Source organism: Lagopus muta, chromosome 23 (assembly GCF_023343835.1).
Source record: "Lagopus muta isolate bLagMut1 chromosome 23, bLagMut1 primary, whole genome shotgun sequence".
Classification (NCBI taxonomy): Eukaryota; Metazoa; Chordata; class Aves; order Galliformes; family Phasianidae; genus Lagopus; species Lagopus muta.
This window is the reverse complement of record NC_064455.1, coordinates 5286974-5311556: the sequence shown is the minus strand read 5'-3', so window position 1 is coordinate 5311556 and position 24583 is coordinate 5286974. Positions and strand designations below refer to the sequence as shown.

The 24583-nt window shown below is 63.8% G+C and overlaps 2 protein-coding genes across 2 annotated transcripts; both read left to right on the top strand.

Annotated features, from left to right (window-relative positions):
* The first annotated feature begins 1796 nt into the window (after nucleotides 1–1796).
* LOC125683972 (collagen alpha-1(XVI) chain-like) lies at nucleotides 1797–20642 on the top strand. The gene is given in 74 exon segments (XM_048925559.1): nucleotides 1797–1930; nucleotides 2896–3008; nucleotides 4623–4685; nucleotides 4769–4886; nucleotides 6454–6577; nucleotides 6658–6933; nucleotides 7014–7094; nucleotides 7266–7397; nucleotides 7751–7798; nucleotides 8207–8233; nucleotides 8488–8523; nucleotides 8619–8645; nucleotides 8783–8845; nucleotides 8937–8978; nucleotides 9064–9108; nucleotides 9215–9250; nucleotides 9516–9578; nucleotides 9680–9724; nucleotides 9796–9891; nucleotides 9999–10037; nucleotides 10395–10439; nucleotides 10693–10728; nucleotides 10819–10935; nucleotides 11017–11052; nucleotides 11124–11159; nucleotides 11246–11335; nucleotides 11426–11470; nucleotides 11557–11592; nucleotides 11662–11715; nucleotides 11841–11957; nucleotides 12039–12074; nucleotides 12181–12288; nucleotides 12377–12499; nucleotides 12565–12618; nucleotides 12688–12729; nucleotides 12827–12862; nucleotides 13061–13114; nucleotides 13251–13319; nucleotides 13405–13458; nucleotides 13533–13559; nucleotides 13639–13704; nucleotides 13784–13837; nucleotides 13922–13975; nucleotides 14078–14131; nucleotides 14246–14290; nucleotides 14372–14488; nucleotides 14789–14824; nucleotides 14939–15016; nucleotides 15093–15137; nucleotides 15398–16534; nucleotides 16638–16691; nucleotides 17076–17129; nucleotides 17246–17290; nucleotides 17362–17415; nucleotides 17534–17569; nucleotides 17748–17810; nucleotides 17885–17956; nucleotides 18060–18098; nucleotides 18100–18114; nucleotides 18209–18253; nucleotides 18361–18405; nucleotides 18523–18576; nucleotides 18661–18714; nucleotides 18829–18879; nucleotides 18991–19080; nucleotides 19160–19195; nucleotides 19269–19298; nucleotides 19300–19314; nucleotides 19408–19581; nucleotides 19583–19597; nucleotides 19687–19753; nucleotides 19831–20007; nucleotides 20087–20164; nucleotides 20248–20642. Coding segments are annotated over 73 exon segments (6096 nt in total). The 5' UTR covers nucleotides 1797–1930; nucleotides 2896–2932.
* A 669-nt stretch (nucleotides 20643–21311) lies between these two features.
* Nucleotides 21312–24272, top strand: PEF1 (penta-EF-hand domain containing 1). The gene is given in 8 exon segments (XM_048925527.1): nucleotides 21312–21332; nucleotides 21435–21518; nucleotides 21520–21556; nucleotides 21652–21807; nucleotides 21959–22035; nucleotides 22037–22103; nucleotides 22724–22821; nucleotides 22824–24272. Coding segments are annotated over 8 exon segments (672 nt in total). The 3' UTR covers nucleotides 22956–24272.
* Nucleotides 24273–24583: the final 311 nt, after the last annotated feature.

The window sequence follows — 24583 nt, the reverse complement described above, 5'->3', positions numbered from 1 at the left end:
GCCGCTGTGCGCCACAAAGACCCGTGCCAAAAATGTTTGGTTTTGGGGGGGCGGAAACGATGGAGAAAACACTGCGATGCTGAGCAGCCGGCAAGGAAAGTTCCTCCGCTCGGGTTTGAGCGCCTCCGCCTTTGTGGCGAAGCACTTCCACCAGAAGAGACAAAGCTGCTGCTCCAGCGCCACAAACCCGGAATTCACACCGCAGGAATTCCGGGCTGGCACGAGCAAGGGGTGGAGGCGGGGAGCCCCGCGGTGACGACGCTGCACCGCATGACGCTCCATCGGAGGCAAATTGTCTCCAGCTTGAAAATTGCAGCGCTCTGCTCGGGGTCGGGTTTCTTGGCCGCTGGTGCTGCTGATTCTTGGAAATCCAGCTCGCCTCGGCGCTTCCCGGGGGCCCGCGGTCTCTTCCCATCCTTGCTCCAGGGGGATGGTGAGGGGATGTTTGCTCCCTCAGTGGAGCTTGAGGCCGCCATCCCCACGGAGCCTTTGGCAGTAGGCAGCAAAAAGCCGTCCCTGAGCCTGCCCCGTAGCTGGAGGAGCAGGATGCAGCCTCCTGCCCCACGTGCTGGCATGGAACGGCACAGAGCTGCGGTCACCTCTGTGCTGTGGCTGTCCCCACTCTCTCTATGCCAGCAGAGTCACTTTGTGCCACCGCACCGGGAACAACCAACCAGAACGGGAAAATTGAGGCACAGTGGGACTACCCCCAATACGACCCACAGCTGTGCCAGCAGCACCGAGGGGCGAGAGGACGCGCCCAGGCTGCAGCCAGGTGCCGGATCCCTGCTCGAGCCCGCGTGGAGCCGCTGGGAGGCTCTGCAAAGAGAGCAGCTCAGAGTGAATAATCACCCACTAAAAGGGAATGATAAAAGTTTCGTGATGTTTCATACCCACTTGCTTTAATTAGCCTTAATTGCTACAGTAGGCAAGCTGCAGATGAACTGAGCGCTCTGTCACCGCATCTCAGGGGCTGCCGGGTGGATAAACGGCACCGCACCGCTCCAGCAGCAGCGCTGCCTGCTCTGCCCCAGACAGCTTATTTACTGCGGGCTGAATAAATATCAGTTGTTAATTAGAGCGCGCTTATTGAGATGCATGCGTCCCTAACACACATTTGTAAAGCTTCAGTGTAAATAGATTCGTCCTAATTTGGGAGGGAAGCGGTCGAGCAGAGGCGCGGCGGTGCTGCGTTGCAGTGGGGTGAGGGGACGCAGGGGATGCCTGGGGCTGATGCGCAGCTCATGGAGGGCAGTGCTGTGCCGTGGGGTCTGCATGTGGGTCCCAGGGCTGGGCCTGAGGGAACTGTGAGCACAGGGCATCCCGGGAGGACGCCGTGCTCCCCACACTGCTGCGTTTCGGGCCAGCGGTGGCTGTCACTGGTGCCAGAACCTGGGTCACCCTCTGTGCCTCAGTGTCCTCCCGTGCCCCACTGTCCCGATGTCCTCCTCTCTGTGCTCCAGTATCCTCCCGCACCACAACGTCCCCCCGGTGCCTCAGTTGTGCTGCAGTGCCCCAATGTCCCTCTGTGCCCCCGTGTCTCAGTGCCCCAGGGGTCGAGGAGCCGCTTCCCATGGACAGGAGCAGAGCGCGGGGCTCGCTGCCCCAGGACACCCCGGGGCGGGGGGGGGAGAATGGGAAGGGAGCGGAGGGCGGCGTGCCGTTACCGGGACCCCCGCTGGGGGGCGGCCCGGACAGGAGGGAGAGGAGGAAGAGGAGGAGGAAGGCGGGAGGCGAAGGAGGGCGGTGGTTCTGCCCTACCCCCCCGCCCCGTGCAGGGAAGGAGGAGGGCGGGCAGCGGCCGGGGGCGGCTCGGGCTCCCCCCGGAGGGAGGCGGGGAAGGCGGCGGCGGGGGCGGACGGACGGTCGGACGGACGGAGCGCAGCGCCCGGAGCTCAGCGCCCGGCCCGAGCCGCACCGAGCCCGGCAGGTGAGCTCCAGGCAGCGGGCGGGGGAGGGCGGTGCTCCGAACCGGGATTGATCCGCGTCCTGGGAATGGGGAGCGGAGACCGGGACAGGACGGGGCACGGCAGGAACCGGGCTGCTGGTTTGTGAAGTCGGGGTGCAGGGGTGCGATGTTGGGGCTGTTGAGGAAACGATGGCACAGAGTCGGGGTGCTGTGCTATGATGTCGGGATTTAGGGGCATAAAGTGGGAATAGAGGGGTATAAAATCGGGGTGCGGGGGTGTAGGGTTGGAATGCAGCGTGACAAAGTTGGGATGCGGTGTTATGAAGTCGGGGTAGAAGGGCAGCAAAGCCGGGATGCAGAAGTGGCAAAGCCGAGACGCGGTGGTGTCGGGTCGGGCTGCAGCGCTGTGAGGTTGGAGTGCAGGGCTGCAAGGGAGAGCGCGACTACAGCAGAGCCGAGGGTGTAAAGTCGCGGTGCAGGGGGACGAAGGGGGGGTGCGGGGGGTCCTGTGCGTGTCCCACCCGGCAATGGGGAGCAGTGGGGAGCGGGGCAGCGGCCTCGTGCTGTTTCACAGCCTTGCTTCGTGGCAGGAAGCGGGCGGGGGGGGGGGGGGGGGTCAGGTCGCAGTGACCCGAAGGGCTTTGGACCACTCCAGGGAACCACGTGGGTCCGGGAGGCAAAAGAGAACGGAGAGTTCTTTTGGGGTCCTCAGCAGGAAGCACGTGGAGCTCTGGGGCGCCTCAACCTGACTTTGGGGTGCGTCTGAATGTTGGGGTTTGTGGGTCGGGTAGCGACCCTGAATGTGAAATCTGGGTGGGGGGATCCAGCAGTGGGTGGGGGCCTCACTGCAGCCCCGAAGGCTGTGTGAGCTGTGGCCGAGTGGCTCAGGGCCTCCTCCATGCTGGTGGCTCGCAGGCGGCTTCCCAGTGTGGGGAATGGCTGGGGCCCACTGCCCACCTGCCTGACTGCCCATCTCCCACCTGCAGGCAGCTGAGTTGACCCCGAGCTGCTGCCAGGGGCACCATGAGGGGTCTCTGGGCCGTCGTCATGGTGGGGCTCATCAGCGCCTGCGATGGGACGGAGATGCCAGCGGAAGAAGGTAAGGGGCACAGAGAGTAGGGGCACGGGGTCTGCACCCCCCAGGATGCTCCCTCCTTACCTGTCCCTGGGTGTTCAAGGAGAAGATGAGAGAGCAATGCTGGAGCCACGAAGCGTGGGGCAGAGGTGGCTGGGGGTCACCACGAGTCGTGCCGGGTCCCCACGTGCCGGCGGCGCTGGCAGCAGGGCAGGCTGCGTGCTCCCTGTGCCGACTGCACGGGATGTGGGGCTTTGCTCAGCGTCCCAGCCGGGCCCAGGGCCAGCGAGAGCAGCGCCAGCGCCATTGTGGGGAGCCAGGCCGGGGACACCCCGCTCTCACCCACGTCACCCCCACGGCACTGGGAACACCCTGCAGGGAAGGGGGGGTTTGGCCACGCTTTGGTTGCAGGTGCCGGTTGCCAGCTGGCTGTTCTGTCCTGTAGTGGGGCTGCTCGGAGCTCATGGCGTGTTGTGGCTCTGGGTGCAAGGTGGGAAGGGATCTGGCCACAGCGCGTGGAGAGAACAGAGGCACGGGGCTGGGCCCATGCTCTGGGGAGCAGTGGGCATTGGTGGAGCCCTGGGAGTCCCCTCTGCAGTGTCCCTGGCTGTGTGTGGGGCGCGGTGTGGGGCTGGCTGTGGGGCGAGCTGCAGGCGGATGGTGGGGAGGAGCTGCTGGCAGCGAGGCCGTGGTTGCATCAGTCCTTGTGGGGGTGGAGCGGCGCTCATCCTGCTGGGGGGCGCAGGGGCTGCAGCCCCTTGGCACAGCCGGGGCAGCCAGAGGGCAGAGCACCGTTGTTGGCACGGCACTGTGAGGTCCTGGTGCAGTGTGTGGGACCCCGTGGCAATGCTATTGCGGGCTGTTAATTAGGGAAACGAGGGCTGGGGTGGCCTCAAAGCAGGCAGTGCTGGGGGTGAGGCTCTACCCCCTACCCCGAGCAATGATCTCAGCACCGCCTGCGCATGGAGCTCCGCTCTGGCAGCACGATGTGCTCCAGGGCCAATGCCAGCCCTGCAGTGCGAGGGAGTGGGCAGTGATGGGGAGAAGCTGTGGGGCGCGGGCTGTGGGGACGGAGGCGGGGGATGGCCCTGCGCTGCTGCCTGCACTGAGGCACAACAAATCCCTCTTTCAATATCCTCTTGTTTCCTCCTCCATCTCGCTCCTCCCAACATCTGGCAGCATCCAGCGGAGGTGGATGAACGATGTTGGAGCGGTGATCTATCAACTCTGGGTCTGACGCAGTGCTTCCTGCCTGCCCCCATTCCCTCGGTGCTCCTCACCCCTCACCTGGCAGCCCTCACTCCCACCCCACGCGCCGCCAGCTCTGGGGATGCAGCAGGGCACACAGGACACCACCTCCCCGCGCTGGGTGGCCGCGGCACTGGGCCCATCTCCTGATGGTGATTCCAGGCACGGGGCCGGTCCAGACAAAGCACAGCTGGGGAAGGCATTGCATGCAGTGACCTCGCCGTGCACAGCCAGGGCTGAGCTGGTGCTGCGCCCGCTCACGGTGTGGCTCTGCTCCTGGTGGGCGCCATGCTGGAGCTGCTGTGGTGCGGGGCTGTGCGTGACTCCGCTGGGAGACACTGCAGTGACACTGCGGGGAGGTGGTGCTGATGCCCTGCTTTGCCTTTGCAGGGACGCTGTGCCCGCAGCTTTGGGACGAGGATCTGGTTGGGAACAAATATGAGAACGTGACGGGTAAGGAGATGGCGACAGGGGCCTGGTGACGCAGGGATGGGCTGCGCAGCCGCGGCGATGCCCTCACCCCCTTCGTCCGCCAGGCTTCAACCTCATTAAGCGCTTCGACCTGATGAAGATCTCCTCCGTCAAGAAAGTGCGCGGCCCACGGGGAGCGGTGCTGCTGCGGCTGGGGGCCGTGCCGCTGGTGCAGCCCACACGGTGAGCGCAGCCCCCCACTCCCAGCCCTCTCCCACCCACCCCTCCAGCTGCACTGTGCCTGAACCCGGCCCTTCCAGTGCTGCGGGCGGCGAACGCAGCAGGGCTGTGGCACCCATAGGGGTGTGGAGGTGCTGATGGTGTGCGCTGCCTGCTCTCCTCCTCGAAAGTAAATCACTCTGGGCGCTGGGGACGCAGCCGGCCCTTATGCAACCGCTGCGCTGCGGATGCTCTGTCTTTGCTGTCCTGAACTTGGCAGGCACTGCCTGGGGTCTGATGAGCCCGAAGTGCTGCACAGCTCTGAGCGGTGGGTGCGGGTTTGCTGGGGCCGTGCAGAGCCCAGCCCTGATGTCTGCATCACATCCCGTCCGCCTGTGCCTGAGGCTCTGCTCTGGCTGCGCCAACTCATGGCATCGGGGCCAGCGGCTCTGTGGGGCCGCCACGCTGGCGTGGGGACACCGTGGGGTGGAAGAGCATCCGTGTGCTGGGGAATGTAGGAATGGGATGTGCTTTGCATTTCCTGAGTTTAGCAGTGGGGAGATGGCTCAGAGTTTGAGGGTACCTTAGGGTGAAGGAGATCCAGCTCCCGGCCCGGGCAGCTGAGTCCTTAGATGGCTTTTGGAGGCTGCAGGCTGGTGTTGCTCTTGGCTGGGTGCCTGGAGACAGTTCTTGGGAAAGCTCAGCATGGGGATGGCACCGTCACCAGGCACCCATGGGTGCTCTGCTGCCCTGGCATTGCTCTGTGATGCCCAGTGAGGACGGCCCTGCGCCCCATGGAGGGGACAGCCCACTCCCACACAGCCACCCTGGTCCTGCTCCAGAGCGGCGGTTTGGAAAATTGCTGCTGTGGTGGAGGTTGGGAGCTGAGTGCATCCCAAAGCAAATAGCTGCAGTGGTGGAGCGGGCGGAGAGTGGGGCTCTGCGGCTGCCTCAGCACATTGCCTCCGTGGGAGCATCCATCCTGCAAGGCCCTCGGAGTGGGGATGGCTGCCCAGGGACAAAACCAAGTGCTGCAGCAATAAACGCTCCTGGGTGCTGCACCAGTAGGATGTGTGGGGATACCCAGCGCTCGGGGTGTGAGGTGGGGCTGGGCCATGGGGCAGGGGTGGGGACAGAGCCCCTGGCACAGGCTGGGCTGTGTGTGGGCATGAGGATTCTCTGTCCTCAACTCTGCATGTGCTTTTGGCTGCTGTGAGGGCTGTGGGGCTGTGGAGCTGTGCTTTGGGAAAAGTGGCACTGAGGTCCGTGTGCCATCAGGCAGGAGGGAGCAGCTCTGATGTTTATCTCCTGTTCAGCTCCTGTTGCACAAGCGCTGGCAGCTCCCAGCCAGAGCCCACTTGTGTTCCAGCAGAGACACAAACAGCTCCCAGCCCCACACAGCTGCTGGTCCAGCACTGTCCTGGGGCTGCGCTTCCCAGCCCTGCAGCATGGCGCTGGGACCAGAGCTGCTCCTGTCCCAGTGGGAACAGCCTTGTGGGGCTGTTTGGGACGCGGTGTTGGTGGTGATGTGGAGGCCCAGGGTTGGTGCAGATGGAGCTCACTTGGGCCCTGCTGATGCCTGTTCCTGCAGGCAGGTGTTCCCCCACGGGCTGCCCCCTGAGTTCACGCTCATCCTCACCTTGCTGCTGAAGAAGAACAGCACGGGGGAGCACTGGTACCTCTTCCAGGTCACCGACCGCCACGGCTACCCCCAGGTACGGCTGTGGGACCGTGGGATGTGGGGCCAGGGGACCGCCAGGTGCTGGCCGTGAGCACGGTGTCCCCTCTCTGCCAGCTCTCCCTGTCCGTGCACGGCCCTGAGAAGAGCCTGGAGTTCCAAGCCAGGGCGCCGGGATCCACGTTTGTCAGCACTGTCTTTATGGGGAAGGCCGTCTCGTCGCTCTTTGACGGGCGGTGGCACAAAGTGCTGCTGGCTGTGCAGAGCCGCGCTGTGTCCCTGCATGTGGACTGCGGCTCCATCTCCTCCAAACCGCTGGCGCCGCGGCGGGCGCTGACCCCTGAGGGCAATGCCTTCCTGGGGCTGGATGCCGTGCGCGGGACCCCGGTGCGGGTGAGTCCCCGTGGGGTTGTGGGGTCGGGGTTTGGCACCGGGGCCATCACCTCTCACCCCACTGCCCCGCGGTGCCGCAGTTCGACCTGCAGCAGGCGCACATCTACTGCAACGCAGAGCTGGCCCGGCACGAGGGATGCTGCGAGATCTCAGCCAGCGGGGGTGAGCGCTGCGAGCAGAGCCTTGCTGGAGGGGGAACCGGGGCTGTGGGTGGCTGGGGATGCGTCGTGAGCACTGCTGCACATCTCCCCACCAGCACCGCGGTGCAGGGCGCATCCCCATCCCCAGTTGTGTTGGCTCACAGCCCCCTGTGCCCTCTTGTCTCCCATCAGTGCCAACCTGAAGCACCCAAGACGCGGCGTCAGGCAGAGCTGATGCAGAGCAGCAACCTCATCGAGATCTCCCCGCAGCCGCAGGGCCGGGTGTTCACACGCTGCTTCTGCCTGGAGGAGCCGCTGGGCTCGGTGAGGTGCTGGCAGCCTCAGCACGCAGCCACGTGGATTCAGCCTTGGAAAAGCCCTGCCTCACTTTTTCCACTGCCTGCAGAGCTGGGAGGGAGGGAGCGCACAGGAGCCGGCGGCACCGAGTGCTGGGGAGGGTGGGAGGATGGGGGGGCTGCTGGCTGCCGGTCCTGTTTGGTGGGGAGGGTACAGATGTGGGTTGGTAGCCAGGGGTGTATGGGGTGGCGTTGCCCTGGGGTGCAGCTGTGGGGTAACCCGTGGGGTGCATGGAGCAGCATCAGCCCAGGGTACAATTTCAGGGTACCCCAGGGGTGCACGCAGAGGCATCACCCCAGGATGCTCTGCTCTCTCCCCAGGAGCCAGAGAGAGAGAAGAGCAGCCTGAAGGGAGATTATGTGGAGAAGGTGAGATGAGGGTGGCCAGGAGCCCCCCGACCCCCCCGCCCCGCTCCCACATGCCCTGTGCTGCTCTTCCTCCTCCGCCGCCTTCGGGCGGTTCTGCCAGAGCTGCTGTCAGGAAGCGGCGTGTCTGCTCCCCCGAGCAGGAATGAAGGCCCCATTTGCTCTCTGCTGCTGCTGGAGCAATCCCAACCGCGACTCAGGGCCTCTTTGTTCCTTCCAAGCGGCCACAGAGCTGGGAAACATCTCCAGCACAGCCCGTGCCCCGTCCCTGCGCCGCCCTGTCTGGCTCAATGGGATCCCACCGGGCATCCCTGGGGGCTCAGGGACCCCTTGGCGTGGGCTGAGGGGTGCAGGGGGGTCTGAGCCTGCCCGATGCTCCTTCTCACCTCTGCTCCATGTTGCTTCCCACAGGGCTACAAGGGGATGTCCAACGAGGAGGTGAGGCTGGGGGCCGTGGGCAGGGGGGACCCCTGGGTGCCTTCAGTCGTGTATTCCTCAGTCCCATGGCAACGTGCCTAAGTGGCTGCTTTGGCTCTGAGGAGCTGTGGTCAGCCACAAAGCCACAGGGACAGCCTGCGCCAGGCCATGTGCTTGCCCCCTCTGGGGCTGGAACTCTTTCCTCCATTTCCCTTTCCCCACTCCACACATCCCCACAGCTCTGTGGGTACAGATGCCCTCTCCATCTCTTGCAGTGCCCGCCCTGCCCACCGCAGACGGCTCCAACGAATGTGAGTGTCCTGGGGCTGCACGGGGTTCTGGGTCCCTGTTCAGTGTCACCTGTGGCTGTGCCAGGCGCGGTGACACTTCTGTCTCCTCTCTGTAGGTGACACTCGGTCCCCCAGGACCCAAGGTAGGTTTGTCCCCCCCAGGACAGCTCCAGCAGGGTTTGGCTGCGGAGACCCCCGGCTGTGCCCCAGGCACATTGGTGAGGGGTGCACGTGGATGCAGGGGCAGTGATGTCACCTCTTGTCACCCATTCTCTCACAGGGTTTGAAGGGAGAGCGCGGCCTGCCCGGCACCCACGGCACCAAGGGGGAGAAAGGCGAGCGTGTGAGTTTCCCCAGCAGGGATCCCGCTGTCCCCCTGTGCCATGGGGCTCCGGAGCTGTGCCCCACTCTGAGCCACCTCCTCCCCTCTGCAGGGTGCTGACTGCGTGCGTGCAGACCCCACTGGCCCTGTGCAGGTGAGACCCCCCCCCTGCCCCATACAGACCCCTTTGCCCCATCTCCAACCCCACCTCATCCCCTTCTGTCCCCTTCTGTCCCCAGTGCGCTGAGGGGCCGCGGGGTGAGCAGGGGCAGCGTGGAGAGCGGGTGAGTGGGGCTGGGGCTCCTGCTGGATGTCAGTATTTGCACGCACATCCTCTGCAAGGTGTGTGCCTGAGGGTCCCGCTCACACTGCCCTTTCTGTCCCACGCAGGGGCTGCCAGGGGTGGCCGGTGCCGATGGGCAGAAGGTGAGGATATGGGTTGAGGACATTTGGGCACAGCGTGGTGACAGGGGTGCCAGGAGCTGGGGGTGCTGATGTGGGGTTGGAAGATGTGGGGTTGGAGGGTTTTGCTGAGGGGATGTGGGGCAGTGGTACTGGGGACAAAGGGCAGCGCTGGGGAGGTGAGGAGATGACATTGCAGATGTGGGGATGGGGAGCCCAGAGGCACAGAGGGGACAGAACTCTGCCCAAGGGAGGTGATGCTGGTGACATCTGTCTGTCTGTCCCACAGGGCCAGAAGGGCGAGAAGGGTGACGGGGGACTCCAGGGCAAGCCAGGCCGCCCGGGTCGTGATGTGAGTAGTGCCAGCTGTGGGGCAGGCTGTGGGGCACCAGCACCCCCAGACCTGCCCACCTTGTGCCATGCACGACACTCACCACGCATCCATCCCATCAGGGCCGGCCTGGAGAGATCTGTGTGGTGGGTCCCAAGGGCCAGAAGGTAAGTGGGGTCTTGGGGGCATCTGAGAGCACCTGGGAGCAACGCCGTGGACACCCCTCCTTCCCTTCCAGGGGGACCCAGGCCTCGTGGGACCTGAAGGGCTGGCGGGAGAGCCGGGGCCACCAGGGAAACCGGGCGCACCGGGGATCGGCTTTCCGGGGAAGCCGGTATGGATGCTGTGCTGTGGGCATCGCTGCAGGAGGGGCAGTGAGGGGATGCTGCCCCACAGGGCCCCATGGCTGCCACACAGCTGATACCATCCTCTGCTTTTCAGGGTGATCCTGGTGGCCCCCCAGGTCCAAAGGGAGAAAAGGTGAGTAGAGGGGGATGGGGGGTGCCCACTACCTCCTCCTGCCTGAAGGGTCAGTGCGCAGCTCATGGGACCCTCTCCGGTTGTGTCATGGTGCTGTGGCTTCACTGGGGGCTCATTCAGGGGAGTGGGAACCCCTTGCCTGGGGAGGGGCTGCTCAGGAGGTACTGAGACCCCTCTGTGGGGGCTTGGCAGCTGCTGGGGTCACCTGTAAACATGGAAGAGGGGCTGGTTCCAATCCCTGATTTATGGAGCTGGATGGGAGTGCTGGGGAGGGGGGAGGATGCTGGGTTGGGGGCATGGAGCTGAGGAGCTGCAGCTCCCAGTGTGCCAGGCTCACACTGTGACTTCTGGCTCCAGGGCAGCTCAGGAGCTCCTGGACCCGGCGGATCTCCTGGGACACCCGTGAGTACCGAATGCTGCACTTGGAGCCAAACCGGGGTCACAGACGGGTTCCTTGGCGCAGGGTTGGGGCTGCTTGGCCCGAGTCCTGAGTGGGATCCAAGCCCAGACATAAGAAGGGTTTGGGATGGCCAACAGCCTTGCTGGGGGCTGGGATGGACCCCACAGCAGCTGGGGGTTTGGAGGTGCTGTGTGCAGGCAGACAGACCTCCAGGAACCCAATGCCCTGTTGCCATCCGCTGCCTTCCTCCTGCAGGGACCACGCGGTGTCCTGGGGCCCAAAGGAGACAAGGTGGGTGCAGGGTGCTGGGGGCTCGAGGCTTCTCGGAGCCCCTTGGGGAGCCCCCTCCCCTGGGCTGTGTCTCACTGTCCCTGTTTGCAGGGTGAGCCGTGCCAGCCGTGCCCTGCTCTGCCCACAGGGATGCTCAGCACTGCGGGGCTTCCTGGAAAGCCTGGACCCAGGGGGGAGCCCGGGACACCTGGCAAGGATGGAGTGTCGGTGAGTCGGGCTGTGAGCTTGTGGGAGGGTAGGAGGGGGATTTTGTCTCTGCAGCTCTAAATACTGCTTCTCCATCTCCAGGACAGACCCGGCCCTGCAGGACCCAAAGGGGACAGGGTAGGTGATGCAGGGCTGAGCGCGCTGGAGTGGGACAGCGCTGAGCATCAGCTCCTCTCTTTCCTTCCCAGGGAGACCCTGGCATCCATGGGATCAAAGGGGAGAAGGTGAGTGTTCGTCCTGCTGTCCCCCGTCCCGCTGTCCCTTTGACCTGCCCCACAGACAGTCCCACAGCCCCCCATGCCTCTCACAGGGGGACTCCTGCCTGTCCTGTGACACCCGTGTCCTCGCCGCGCTGCTGCGGGAGCCCCCCGAGGGGCGTGAGAGTGAACTGGGATCACTGGTGAGTGCATGGGGCTGAGACCCCCAACCCCACTGGGCCCACATCCCCATGCTGCTGTGGCTGTGTGTGACCACACGTGCTGATCAGCAGGACAAAGCAATCCTCCCTGGGCTGGCTGGCATCAAAGGCGAGAAGGTGGGTGACTCCACAGCCCCCTTTCTGCCCACTCCATGGGCTCAGGGAGGCTGCCTGACCCAGACCCCGACCCTGCTGTCTTGCAGGGAGCTGGTGGCCAGGAGGGACCTGCAGGCAGACCGGTGGGTAGGGTGCGGGTGGGGGGTTTGTGGGGGTCTGTGAACCCTGCAGGCTCATCTCTGCCATCACAGGGGCTCCCTGGGAGCAAGGGTGATCCAGGCGTGCAAGGGCTCAAAGGGGAGAAGGTGAGTGCTGCGCTGCGTCCCCAACCTCCCTGCCCCATCACTGAAGTGTCCCTGTGCAGGTGGGCCCTGGGATGAGGCTGGGGGTCAGTCCCCATGCCTGGTTCTGAGCACGCTGTGCCCTGCAGGGTGAGCCGTGTGGGCAGTGTCCCTCAGCTCCACAGGCACTGGAAGGGGCAGCAACAGTGATGGCTGTGCCTGGAGCACCAGGACCACAGGGCAGGGATGGTGCTCCTGGAAGAGCGGTGAGTTCCTCTGGTATCTGAGGGGTTCCTGTTTAGGGGCCCAGGGATGCTCTGGCCTCATCAGTTCCTCCATTCCCACAGGGCAAGCCTGGTGATGCTGGGCAGAAAGGGCAGAAGGTGAGATGGTATGGGGTGGGGATGCAGAGGGGGCTGTGGACCCCGCTGTCCGTGGAGCTGGGCAGTGCTCCCTGCGCTGTGCCAGCCATCGCCTTCTCTTGGCCAGGGGGATGTGGGCAGCCCTGGGGACCCAGGCACACCGGGCACAGATGGACTGCCAGGGCTGTCGGGTGAGCCGGGCATCAGGGGTCCAGCCGGCCCCAAAGGCGAGAAGGTGAGGACCCTGCGTTGGAGTGGCTCAGGAGGAGACCCTCATCCTGTCACCCCATCCCAACCTCCCCTCTCTGCTCCCTCCTCCTCAGGGAGACGCCTGTGAATCCTGCCCCACGCTGCAGGGGCGCTTCTCAGATGTGATCGGCATCCCGGGAAAACCCGGTGCCAAAGGGGACCAAGGAGCTCCGGGCATCGGGCAGCCGGGCAGAGCCGTGAGTGCCCCGACCCACAGCAACCTGCCAGCACCGAGCCCCGGGGTGACCACGCTGTGTTGTAGGGGAAGCCGGGGCTGCCAGGGATCCGAGGTCCTGCTGGGCTGAAAGGGCTGCAGGTGAGTGGGGCCACAGGGGTGGGCATTGGGGGGGCTCTCAATGCCTCTCACTGCCCCTCGTGTCTGCAGGGCGAGCCAGGACCGCCGGGCATTGGCAAGCCGGGACCACAGGTGAGCGCCTGCTGTGCCATGCTGTGTTGTGCCATGCTGTGCTGTGCTCTGCTGTGCCAGGCAGCTCTGCCACTTTTCTCCCTCTCTGTTTTTCCAGGGAGAGCCTGGGAGCGCTGGAGAGCCTGGGACCCCCGTAAGTGTTATTCTGGGCTCCTCGGCACTGAGATGCAGAGTCTCCAGCCCCACAGTTCCTACACCTCCCCCAGGCAGCATCCCTGTGTCGATGGTGACAGCACGGTCCTTGCTCTGGAGTGGCCTTGAGGACAGTGCTGTCACTGCTGCTGGCTGAGTGGGATGGGTGGGGAGAGTTAACGGCATCTCCTGTCCCCAGGGACCCCCAGGGCCCCAGGGACCTCCAGGAATGGCAGCAGAGAAAGGAGCCAAGGTATAGGAACATGGCACTGAGCTTTGTCCCCCTTTGCCGCCTCACGTTCCCGTGCTCTGGCAGGGCTCTGCCACTGTGCACCCCCAGCTCTCTCTGCCCCCCTTTGCCCTCAGCTCCTGCTGTCCTTTCTCTGCAGGGATCTCCAGGGCTCAAAGGTGCCGTGGGCCCCCCCGGGCCACCAGGGATCAGCGTCACTGGGCCACCAGTAAGTGCAGCCCTGAGGGGGACATGGCCATCACTGTCCTCTTGGTGCTGGGCTCTGAGCTTCCTCGTGCTCCTCTTCCTCTCAGGGCCCCGAAGGGCAGCGGGGGCTCCCCGGGGTGCCTGGCTCCAGTGGGATGCCGGTAGGTGTGGGATGCGGTGGGGGCACAGTGGGGCTGGGGGCCACCTGCTGACATCCATCTGTGCTTTTCTGCAGGGAGAGAAGGGTGCCCGGGGCGAGAAGGTGAGCGGGTGCTGGGGTGAGGATGGGGCTGCACCTCTGCTGCCTTCCACCACTCTGCTCCTGCTCCATTTTTCTGCAGGGAGACCCTGGGGAATGTGCGTGCCCCCCCAGCCCACGCCAGGACCCCAACCACACTGGGATGCCGGTGAGTGCCATGGCTCCCATCCCCATTCCCACAACTCAGTGCCATCCCACCGAGCATCCCTCCTTTCTCTCGGCCCCAGGGAGCTCCAGGACTCTGGACTGGGACATCCTGGCAGCCCCAGCCGGGTCCCCAGGTGGGTGCAGTCCCTGCGTGTGGCACAGCTTCCAGCTCACACTGCTTCACTGCTCATTTCCCTGCCTGTTTTGGGGTGTTGTAGGGTCCTCCTGGAGCGCCTGGTCCCCCCGGTCCTCCTGGTGCCCCGGGCCGCCAGGTAAGTGGCAGAAAATGGAAACAGTGGAGCGCCCAGTTGGACACATCCTAGCCCTCACTGGGCAAAGGGTTTCAACAGTCAGAGCTCTCTCCTTGGCTTTAGGGGGTCCCAGGACACAACGGATTGCCAGGGCTGCCTGGGCCAGCAGGAGACCTGGTAGGTGGTGGCTGTTCTGGGCACAGTGCCCTGCAGGCATCTGTTATGCATCCCTGCCACTTCTCTTCTGCATCCCTATGCATCCCTCCTGCATCCCTCCCTTGTATCTTGCAGGGACCATTGGCCGTCATGGCTGAGAGGAACATCGAGGTGCTGAAGGTGAGAGCTTGGAGTGGGACTTGGGGTCACACCACCCCCTTGAGCCCCTCGGGGAGCTGCTGACCCCCCGCCTCCTCCCAGAACATCTGTGGGGACTGCGCACAGCTGCAGGCGGCCTTTGAAGCACCCAGAAGCTTCAAGGGGGAAAAAGGAGACCAAGGCATGCCAGGAGCCCCCGGCAACGAGGGCTGTGCTCGTGTGAGTATTGGCACGGCTGCCACCTGGGACTGGAGCAGCTTGGGTGAAATGCAGAGATGCTCCCGAGCACCCAGGCATCAGCTTGTGCAGCAGGCGTGCAAAGCGGCACTTGTGCAAAGCAGCACTTGTGCAAAGCAGCACTTGTGCAAAGCAGCAGGTGCTTGCAGGGCTGGGCAGGCTCTGGGCACGCTTCCACACACAGCTGGCACAGGGACATGGGCTGATCCTGTACACTTGGGAGCAGAGGGTGCTGAGCGCTGCTCCCAGCTCAGCCCCCGGTGACTCTGGGTTTTCTTGCAGTGCTTTGCCCAGTTCCCAAGAGCTGAGGAGGCTCGGGTGAGTGACTCAGGACATGGCCCTGCTCTGCTGGGCTGCTTGGCAGGGTGCTTGCTGGGGCTGGATGCCGTTGGGCTCCTGATGCAGGTGCTGACGTTGGTGCCATTCCTGCAGGGTGACAGCCCAGACACAGACTGCGGTGAACCTGGGCTCCCCGGTGCCCCAGGTGTCCCGGGTGAGAGAGGCGAGCAGGTGGGTGCCCCTGGAGCTGGAGTGGGGCCGTGTCCCCATGCCGTGGTCCCATCTGATGGCACCTTTCCTTCCTCAGGGCTTACCAGGACAGCGGGGACCCCCAGGGCCGCCCGGGCCCATCGTAAGTAGCCATGCTCAGAGGCAGGGGGCTGCGTGGGCATCATGTCACTGCATTTTGAGTGGCCAAGGAAGGACCTGGTGCCCTGCCATGAGGCCACGGTGACAGGCAGCGTGGAGCAGCGGCATGGAGATGGAGCAGGACCCTATAGAGCTGGGCTGGGGCTGAGCTGCCCCGCACCGCCTGCTGTGTGGCACTCTGAGGGCTCAGCCCAGGCCCCGGTGGGCGCTTCCAGGCTGTGACCTCCCCATTTCTCCCCTCAGGGCCCCCCAGGCTTTCCTGGCACGCCTGGCGCACCTGGACTGCCCGTAAGGACCCAGCAGGGCTCCGTTCTGTGCCGTCTGTCGCTGCTTCTTGGTTTGGCTGTGTCCCCATCCCAGCTTCCCGGGAGCAGCCACAGCACGGCTCTGCCCTTCTCCATTCCCCACATCTCCATCCATTCATGCCTTCCATCTCCATTCAGGGGCTCTCACTGGTCTAAGGCTCATCGCCCTGAGCTCAGGGTGCAGCTCCCTTCTGCCATCCGTGCTGGGTCCCACACCACGTGCCAGGAGGGTGGGACAGCCAGCAGCCAGGCACATTATGGTGCAGCCACGTGTGTGCGCTGGGTGCAGACGGTGGTCCTCAGCCCTCCCCTCTCAGGGCCGGGGGGATGCTGCCATGCAGCTGGTGCGCTCATCCTCACCTTCCCCTGGTCCCTGGCTCCTCCAGGGTCAGCCAGCATCCACCACCATGTCCATCTGCATCTTCATCATCTTCATCCTCATCCTCCTGCCATCCCCACTCTCAGGAAGTGCCTGTGGGGTTGGTGGCAGCCCCACTCCAGTGGCTCTGGGAAGATCCTGCCCTCCCTTCATCCTGCTCCCATCCCCTCACCTGCTAACGTCACCGTAACGTCACGGTCTGTGTGGGTCTGTGTGGGTTGTCGCTCTGTGGTGTCAGCCTGTCCCGTCCAGACTCCACTGTGTCAGCACCACATAACCACCACTAACCCCCCCTGCAGCCTGTGCCATCGAGCCCAGGGGCTGCTGGCTGTCACCTGTGTCTCTTGTCACCTGTGTCACCGTGCCTCATGTGCTGCAGGAGGATGGGTGGCACTGAGTGCCCTAACCAGGCTGGAGCTGTGCTCCAAAAGGTGTCCTGCCTGTGGGCACCCCTGCACAGTGCCCTCCTGGCTGGGCTCCCTGCAGACCCCCAGGGTCTGCCCTGGCACTGGGAGGTGGCACAGGTGGTGGTGCCCCTACACCCAGTGTGTGCGCAGGATGTGCACAGCAGAGCTGGGGGGCAGAGCACAGCTCTTGGGGGTGCAGCCCCCCTGCAGCTCCTCTTTTCTCCCCCTCCAAAGGGTCTCCAGGGGGGAGCGAGGCCCTGCTGGGCTGGCTGGAGCCAAAGGGGAGCCGGTGAGTGCCATGGGGGGGAAGGCAGGAGGGGGCTGGGGGCACCGCTGTCCCTGTGCACCTTCCTGGGGTGCAGCTGGCTCAGCACCACCCTCCCCCTACACAGGGACCCCCAGGACAGCCTGGCTATCCCGGTGCCACAGGCCCTCCTGGCCTTCCTGTGAGTAATGTGGGGAGCCCTGCAGCATGCACCAGCCCCCTGCCACCTCCTGTGTCCCCGTGCCCCCCTCTCATGCTTGCTTGGGCCCCCATGCTGCCAGGGACTGGTGGACGGTCAGGGGACCTGAGTGGGCACTGAGTGCACATCCCTGCAGGGCTCACCCCTGCCCCGTCTGTCCCTTGTCCCAGTGTCCCCAGTGCCCTATTGATTCCCTCTACTCACTGTGCCCCCCCACCTCCTGTGCCACATCCTTTCCCTCCATCCATCCCCGTGTCACATTCATGACCCACCCCCATGCTATGTCCCATCCCCTCTCCATGTCCCATCAGTGCCCCGTGTCCCATCCATGCCCTGTGTCCCCGCTCCATCTCCTTCCTCCTTCAGGGCATCAAAGGTGAACGAGGCTACGTGGGCCCACCGGGGGAGAAAGGGGAACTGGTGAGAGCAGCGCTGTGCCCAGCTGTGTGGGGCAGAGGGGTTGGGGGCTCATCCGGATGCCCCCTCACTGCAGCATTGTCGCTGCCTCTATTTGAGCCCTGCTCTCCCTTCCCCAGGGCCCCCCAGGCTTGGATGGTCTCCCCGGTGCCATGGGGCCAACGGTAGGTGCGGGGCTGTGGGGAGGGGGCAGTGGTCCCAGGGACCCCAAGGGGCTCACGCTTGCTGTCTGCAGGGACCGAGGGGTGAGCGCGGGCTCCCAGGCGGTGCTGGTGAGAAGGGCGATCAGGTGAGATCCCCAGGTGGCCGAACCCATCCCTACAGCCCCTTCCTGCCAGCCTTGTTCCCTTTGGGAAGAGGATCCATGGCCATTGGGCAGGACCCAGCTCAGCTCTGTCTCTCCACAGGGTTTCCAGGGCCAGCCCGGCTTCCCAGGGCCACCTGTGAGTACATCCTGTAGGGCAGGGGTCGATATCTTCTCCCTGGGCACATGCAGTGGGACAATGCAAAGAGAGCATCCCTGTAGCAAACCCACTGCAGTGAATTTGGGGATGAAGGGATGCACGAGATGGGGGATGGGGGATCTCATTCATCCCTGGGGAATATTGCTCTCCTCTTCAGGGCCCCCCCGGCTTCCCAGGGAAGGTTGGCCCTGCTGGGCCCCCAGGACCTGCGGCAGAGAAGGTGAGTGCCATGGGGACAGGAGCGGGTGGTGGGGGCACCAGGGGGCCACCCTGACCCTGGTGTTGTTCTCACAGGGCAGTGAGGGCGTGCGGGGGCCCACAGGGATGCCAGGGCCCCCTGGACCCCCTGGACCTCCAGGCATTCAGGTAAGGGTTCCCCCTGCCTATCACAGTTGCTCCTGTTCCTGTGCTGGTCCCTGAGGAGCCGTTCTGGGCTCGTCACCCCCAAATCCCTTCCTTGTCCCTGCAGGGCCCTGCTGGCTTGGAAGGACTGGATGGCAAGGATGGCAAAGCCGGGGCTGCGGGTGAGGCGTTGGGATGTGCCAGGCTCTGGGGGCAGCACCACCCCATAGCCTCTGGATGTCCCCAGCCCATGTCTGTCTCTTTCTTTCTCCATAGGGTGACCCCGGCCCCCCTGGGCCACCAGGAATGATGGGTCCTCCGGTGAGCGATGGCTTTCCTGGTGCCCACACTGTCCCACATGCTGCACCAATGGCACTACTGTGGCAGGTGCAAGTCCTGAACCCAACCTACCTCTCCTCTCCCTCCAGGGCTTCAAGGGAAAACCGGGGCACCCAGGGCTGCCCGGACCAAAGGTCAGTGGCTGGGGGTCCCTCGTTGTCCCCAGAGCAGTGGTCATCCTGCAGTGGTGACAGCCCCATGGGAGGCTCTCCATGCACTGTGTTGCCCACCCTGTCCCTTTGTCCTTGCAGGGTGACTGCGGCAAACCTGGTCCTCCTGGGAGCACGGGTCGTCCGGGAGCGGAGGTGAGAAAGTGGGGAGGGGGGCAAAGGAGCCCTGTGCTGAGTGATGGGATCTGCGCCCTCCCTTCATCCTACTGCCTCCTGCAGGGTGACCCCGGCCCCATGGGACCCCAAGGCCGGCAGGGACCCCCGGGACTCATTGTAAGTGGCTCTGTTCCCTTGATGTGCACCGGGACGGTGTAGGGAGTGCTATGGGGCTGTGTCCCCAAACCGAGGGGCTCTGTCTCCTGCTGAAACCCCTCTCTCTGTCCCCAGGGCCCCCCTGGCAGCCCGGGGCAGCCGGGTCCTGCTGGCCTCGCCGGAGTGGTGAGTACCTGTGGGGCTGCCCTGTGGTCCCCCAAGTGGCAGCAGGATGGAGACAGAGATGGGGACAAGGAGTGGTGGCCATCCCCATCTCACACTGCATCCACACCACAGGGGATGAAGGGTGAGCGTGGCTCAGCGGGAGACCGAGGTCTGCCAGGAATGCCAGGACAGCCAGGGCCACCGGGACACCCAGGGCCACCGGTGAGAGCAGCAGGCGGGCACAGGGGACTGCGAGCACTGCGCCAAGCACACCTCATATCACCTCACTTTCATCCCACAGGGGGAGCAGGGGCCAGATGGACCCATTGGTAAAGAGGTACAGGAGGGGCAGTGCGTGCTGGGGTGCCCCCTGGACAGCCCCACCGCCCCACACCTCTCTGTCTCCCCAGGGACCCCCAGGAAAGCCTGGCACTGCAGGACCCCGCTGGCCAGAAGGTGAGGTCTGCCACAGCTCCCCCATGGTGTCCCCAGCCCTACACCACATCAGGGGTGCCACGGTGAGAGCTCTGCTTCTCTGTGTCCCCACAGGGTGAAGCCGGGTCCCCTGGAATGCGAGGGTACCCTGGGGAGAAGGGCCGTGCTGGATCACCTGGGGGGCCGGGGAAGAGTGGCTCCATGGGCCCCATAGGGCTGCGGGGTCCTGCAGGAGAGAGGGGTCCCCCCGGCTCACCAGGACCTGCGGGCAGCCCCGGGCTGCCGGGACCCCCCTGGGATGATGGTAAGCAGGGGGCAGCTGGGGGGCAGGAGCTCAACTCCGAGGCGCAGAGCCGGGGCTCAGCAGCCGTGTCTTTTCCGTATCTCCTCCAGGGTGACGTGGTGAATTACGATGAGATCAAAAGGTTCATCCAGCAGGAGATTAGCAAGATGTTTGATGGTAACGGGGGTGATAGGGGCAAGGGCTGGTGCTCCTCCAGTCCCCCCCAGCACCCGCTGAGCCGCCTGTCCCCACAGAGCGCATGGCATACTACACCTCACGGATGCACTTCCCAGTGGAGATGGTGGCAGCCCCAGGCAGACCAGGTCCCCCGGGCAAGGATGGGCTGCCTGGCCGGCCGGGACCCCCAGGATCCCCAGGGATGCCAGGGCAGATTGGCAGAGAGGGGCGGCAGGGTGTGCCAGGCATGCGGGGTAGGTGCTGCCCCCCATGTCCCCAAGCGCTGGGGTGTCTGCTGCGATGGGGGTCTGACCGTTCACATCTCTCCTCCAGGGGAGCCGGGTGCCAAAGGAGAGAAAGGGGAGAAGGGCATGGGGCTGATGGGGGACAGTGGCCCACCAGGACCCCCAGGTGACTTCCCATTCCCTCTCCATGTTCCTGATGATGCCGTCAGCTCGGTGCCACCTTCCTCCATTGCTCTCTTTGCCTTCCAGGTCCCCAAGGGCCACCAGGCTATGGGAAGATGGGCCCTCCAGGCCCCGTGGGGCAGCAGGGCATCCCCGGCATCCCTGGTCCCCCAGGTGCCACGGGGCCGCCGGGCAAAACGGGGCACTGCAGCCCTGCTGAGTGCATGGGCGCTCTGCCCATGGAGCAGCCACTCTTCCAGCCCAAGAATGCCAAGGGTCCCTTCGCTGAGCCGGCCCCACTGCTCCCCACTGCTGCTCTTATTCTTGCCCCCGTTTTCCAGGGGGCTGCGCCGGGTCCCGGGGCTGTGGGTGTTGTCCGGCTCGCGGGTGGGTGGTTCTGTAGGGCAGGTGGATCCTGCCCAGCCGAAATACAGCCGTGCTGCTGCCCACACCTGACTCCTGTTGTGTGGTGTCTCGTCTGATCATCCTGTCCCCATCCCTGTCCCTGTCCCCAGCCCTGTGCATGGAGCTGAGGCCAGCGCCCTGCTCCTGCCTTTGATGACGGTGATGGTAGTGATGATGATGATGGTGATGATGGCAAGAGCACAGTGTGATATTGACGATAGAGATCACAGAATATCCGCCACTGGTCCCAGAAGAACCACCCATAAGAACCGATTGGTCCCATAACAACCTGTTAAGTCCAGCTCCAGTGGTGGATGATGAGTGATGTGGCTGATGGCCAATGATGGTGGAGATGGTGATGGCTGTGGTGGGGGTGATGACAGTAATGGTGACAGGGATATAATGTTGATGATGGTGATGATGATGGTGATTGATGAGGTGATGATGATGATGGTGATGATGATGGTTCTGGGCCTGATGTGGGGGGAATCCTGCACTACTGGGTGGCCCTGGAAGCTCCCCGGAGGTTTCCGTCCGTGCTCCCGCGGGCTCCCAACCCTGTGAGCCCCACTCTCCCCCACCCAACATCGCCGCTTTAAGCCTCTCCGTCACGTGACCCGCATCACCACCTAGTGGGGGCGGGACCTCCGGGCTCATCCGCGGGGCTCGACCAATAGGAGTGGGAGACGCCCGAGACGACCGGAAGAGGAGCGAGCGGGGGCGGAAGCGGTGCCGGAAGCAGAGTCATGGCGGGGTTTCCGGGGCAGGTGCGGTGCGGTGCTGCGCGGGGCTCCGAGGCCGGGCTGGGGAGGATCGAGGCCGGTTGGCCCGGCGCTGCCCCCCCCGACCGAGCTCTCTCCCATCCGCAGGGCTACCCTGGCGCGGGCCAGGCCGGGCCCTACTCCGGAGGCCCCTACGGCGGCGGCGCAGCCCCCGGGCAGCCCTACGGAGCGCCCCCCGGCGGGACCCTACGGAGGAGCCGCTCCTGGAGGTGAGCGGGGAGCGGTGCTGAGGGGGAGGAGGCCGCGCGCTGGGCCGGAGCCGGAGCCGCCGGTGCCGTTTTTTTTTTTTTTTTTTTTTCCGCAGGCGGCGCTCCGCAGGGCGTGGATCCCGAGGCCTTCGCCTGGTTCCAGGCGGTGGACGCTGACCGCAGCGGTTACATCTCGGTGAAGGAGCTGAAACAGGCGCTGCTCAACTCCAACTGGTCGGCGTTCAACGACGAGACCTGCCTGCTGATGATCAGTGAGTGGGGGCCGCTCCCCTCCCCACCCCGGGCCGTTCCATGTGGGCGCACCGGGGGGAGCGCTGGAGCCAAAGCGCGGTCCTGGGCTCCCCAGGTGCATCGGTGCTTTCTCCTCACTGCCCTGTGTGTGCTTCTCTGCCTTCCTGCCAGACATGTTTGATAGGAGCAGGTCAGGACGCATGGATGTGTACGGCTTCTCAGCCCTGCTGCGCTTCATCCAGCAGTGGGAAGAACCTCTTCCAGCAGTACGACAGGGACCAGTCGGGCTCCATCAGCTTCAGTGAGCTCCAGCAAGGTGGGTGAGGGGCTGAGGCACCACACTCGAGTTCCCCAGGGAGCACTGCCTGCTTGGTGCTAATTTGCAGCCCAGCATAGAATCGTTAAGGTTGGAAAAGGTCTCTGAGGTCAGCTGGTTCAGCTGCCAGCCCACCACCACACCACTAAACCACATCCTGAGTGCCACATGTCCATGTTTTGTCAACACCCCTATGGAGGGTGGACTCCACTGCTTCCCGGCAGCCTTTGCCAATGCCTGATCACTCTTTCAGAGGAGATTCTCTTCCTAATAGCCAATCCACTGACCTCCCTCCCCTGCCCAGCCCCATTCCTGCTGTTGGTTCTCTCTGAGCTTCCAGGTGTCTCCTACATCAGGCTGAACCGGCCACAGTGTGAACTTCCTTAGGGAAATCCCTTCTTTGTTGCCCTTCCTGATGGCACATGACTAAGCCCTGTGTTCTGGGAGGAGCTCTTGGGTGTGTGCTCAGATGGAGGGGAAGAATGTCTGGAATTCCTGCCTGGATTTGGTTCCTCTCTCTTGAGGACCCTGCTGCACTCAGAAGCCCTTCAGGAACACGCTTTGGGAGGGCGCTGTTTCCCTTCTCGGAGGGGTTTAATCTGTGCGTTTCTCACTCCCAGCATTCTCCCAGATGGGCTACAACCTGAGCCCCCAGTTCAGCCAGCTGCTGCTGTCCCGTTACGCCCAGAGGTCCTCCAACCCCACCATCCAGCTCGACCCCGCTTCATTCACATCTGCATGCAGCTGCAGAGCCTAACAGAGGCCTTCCGTGAGAAGGACACGGGGATGGCAGGCAACGTGCGGCTGGGCTACGAGGACTTCCTCACCATGGTCATGACTCGCATGTTGTGAGGCCCGAGGCCAAGGGGGGTGGTGGCCGTCCTGCCCCTCGCTGTGCCCCCCGTGCTGCAGGAAGGAGCACAGGGCCCCAAGCCCTGCTGGCGGCTCCCTGCCTCCCATTCCTCATCCCTGCTGGATGGCGGCGGGTGCCCTCTGTGCTGCAGGGCTGTGCCACAGTGTGTGACAACCAAACTGGGGCTGTCTGTGCCATGCTGAGATTCTGGGCCCATGCCTCTGGGAGCGCCTGGATCTTCTGCCAGCCTCAGAATCATAGCAAAAACCCGGGGCTTGCCTCGTGCTGTTGGCAGGCAGGATTGGGTCCCCCATTGCCAATATCTGTACTGATTTCTTTCTGCCTGTGGAAGCCAAGCTTGGAAACGGTTTACAGCTAATTTTTGTAGCTCTAATAAAAGACCCCTGGCACCATTTCCTGGCTGGTCTGTGGGGCTGCACGGCTCAGGGGAATAAATGCTGTCGTAAATCTGAGATACAGCACAAAGTGCAAATCATCACTGAAAATGTTTGGGTTTTTTTTCTCCCCTGTGCCTCCAAAATGACGTTTGTGTAGTTATTCTTTTAATTGGCCTTTAATTGTGCACTGAACGTTTTGTGACGGCTGCGTTTCTTTCTGTGGGGACAGAGGATTTTGTATGAAAGGGTTAAAACATTATCTGGTGCTTTTAGGAGAAATAACAGAACTTATTTTTCTCAACTTTGGCCCCAGGTGGGACTTTTCTGAGCGCCAGTAACCGTTCCCAAAATATTTGGAGTTGTATTCTGGTGAGTAAAGCCGTTCCTGCTCTATTTTTGGAGCTGATTTTTGTGCCTTTCCAGACAAGGCTGCGGCTCGGGCCAGCTGGCAGCAGGCGCACAGCAGGGTGTGTGAGTGTGAGCGTGCGCCCCTGCCGTCCCCGCACATCGATGTATCCGCATATATGTGTAAATATCGCTGTGTGCGTCGCGCCGATGTTTACATGGAGCTCTGTGTGTTACGGGCGGCGCTGCAGGCGTTGGGTGCAGGGCGGGCTGCAGCCACCAGGTGGCGCCGCACTCCGTGTTGGGGCCCCAGCCAGCGCTCGGAGACACGAGGAGGAAAAGGAAAACGGTGAAACAGAGAAAATGCGGATGGAAAGCGATTCAGCCGAGGAGCCAAAGCGACGCTGAGGGCCTGCTGTGATCCCCGGGAGCTCAGGGCGAGGTGAACTGCATGGGTGCCACGATTGGGTGCTGAGCAGGAGGGGTGCAGCATCCCAGCGCCCCCCTGAGCTGGGCAGGGGGAAAGGTGAGAGTGGAGGTGTGGATATGAGCTGGGTGCGGGCGCAGGTAGGGATGTGGGCACGGGGTGGAGGGTGCAGAAATGAAACAGGAACCCGACGGCTGGGAGCAGGGCTGAAACGGCGCTTCGAAAGATGAAAAAGAAAGGTTTGATTTCCAGATTAGTTGTGCAAGCTGTGCTAAAGATCCCAGACCGTGACGTTTCCACACTGCAAATGATCACTTAAAAAAATGTTTTAAAAATAGTTTTAAAGGGCCAAAGCTGTTGATAGTGATGGAGGTGAACCTGCCTCAGCAGGGGGACGGAGGAGGAGCTGAGCTGCAGGGCTCCCTTCCTCCCCCTGTGATCCTGTGGGTATGGAGCT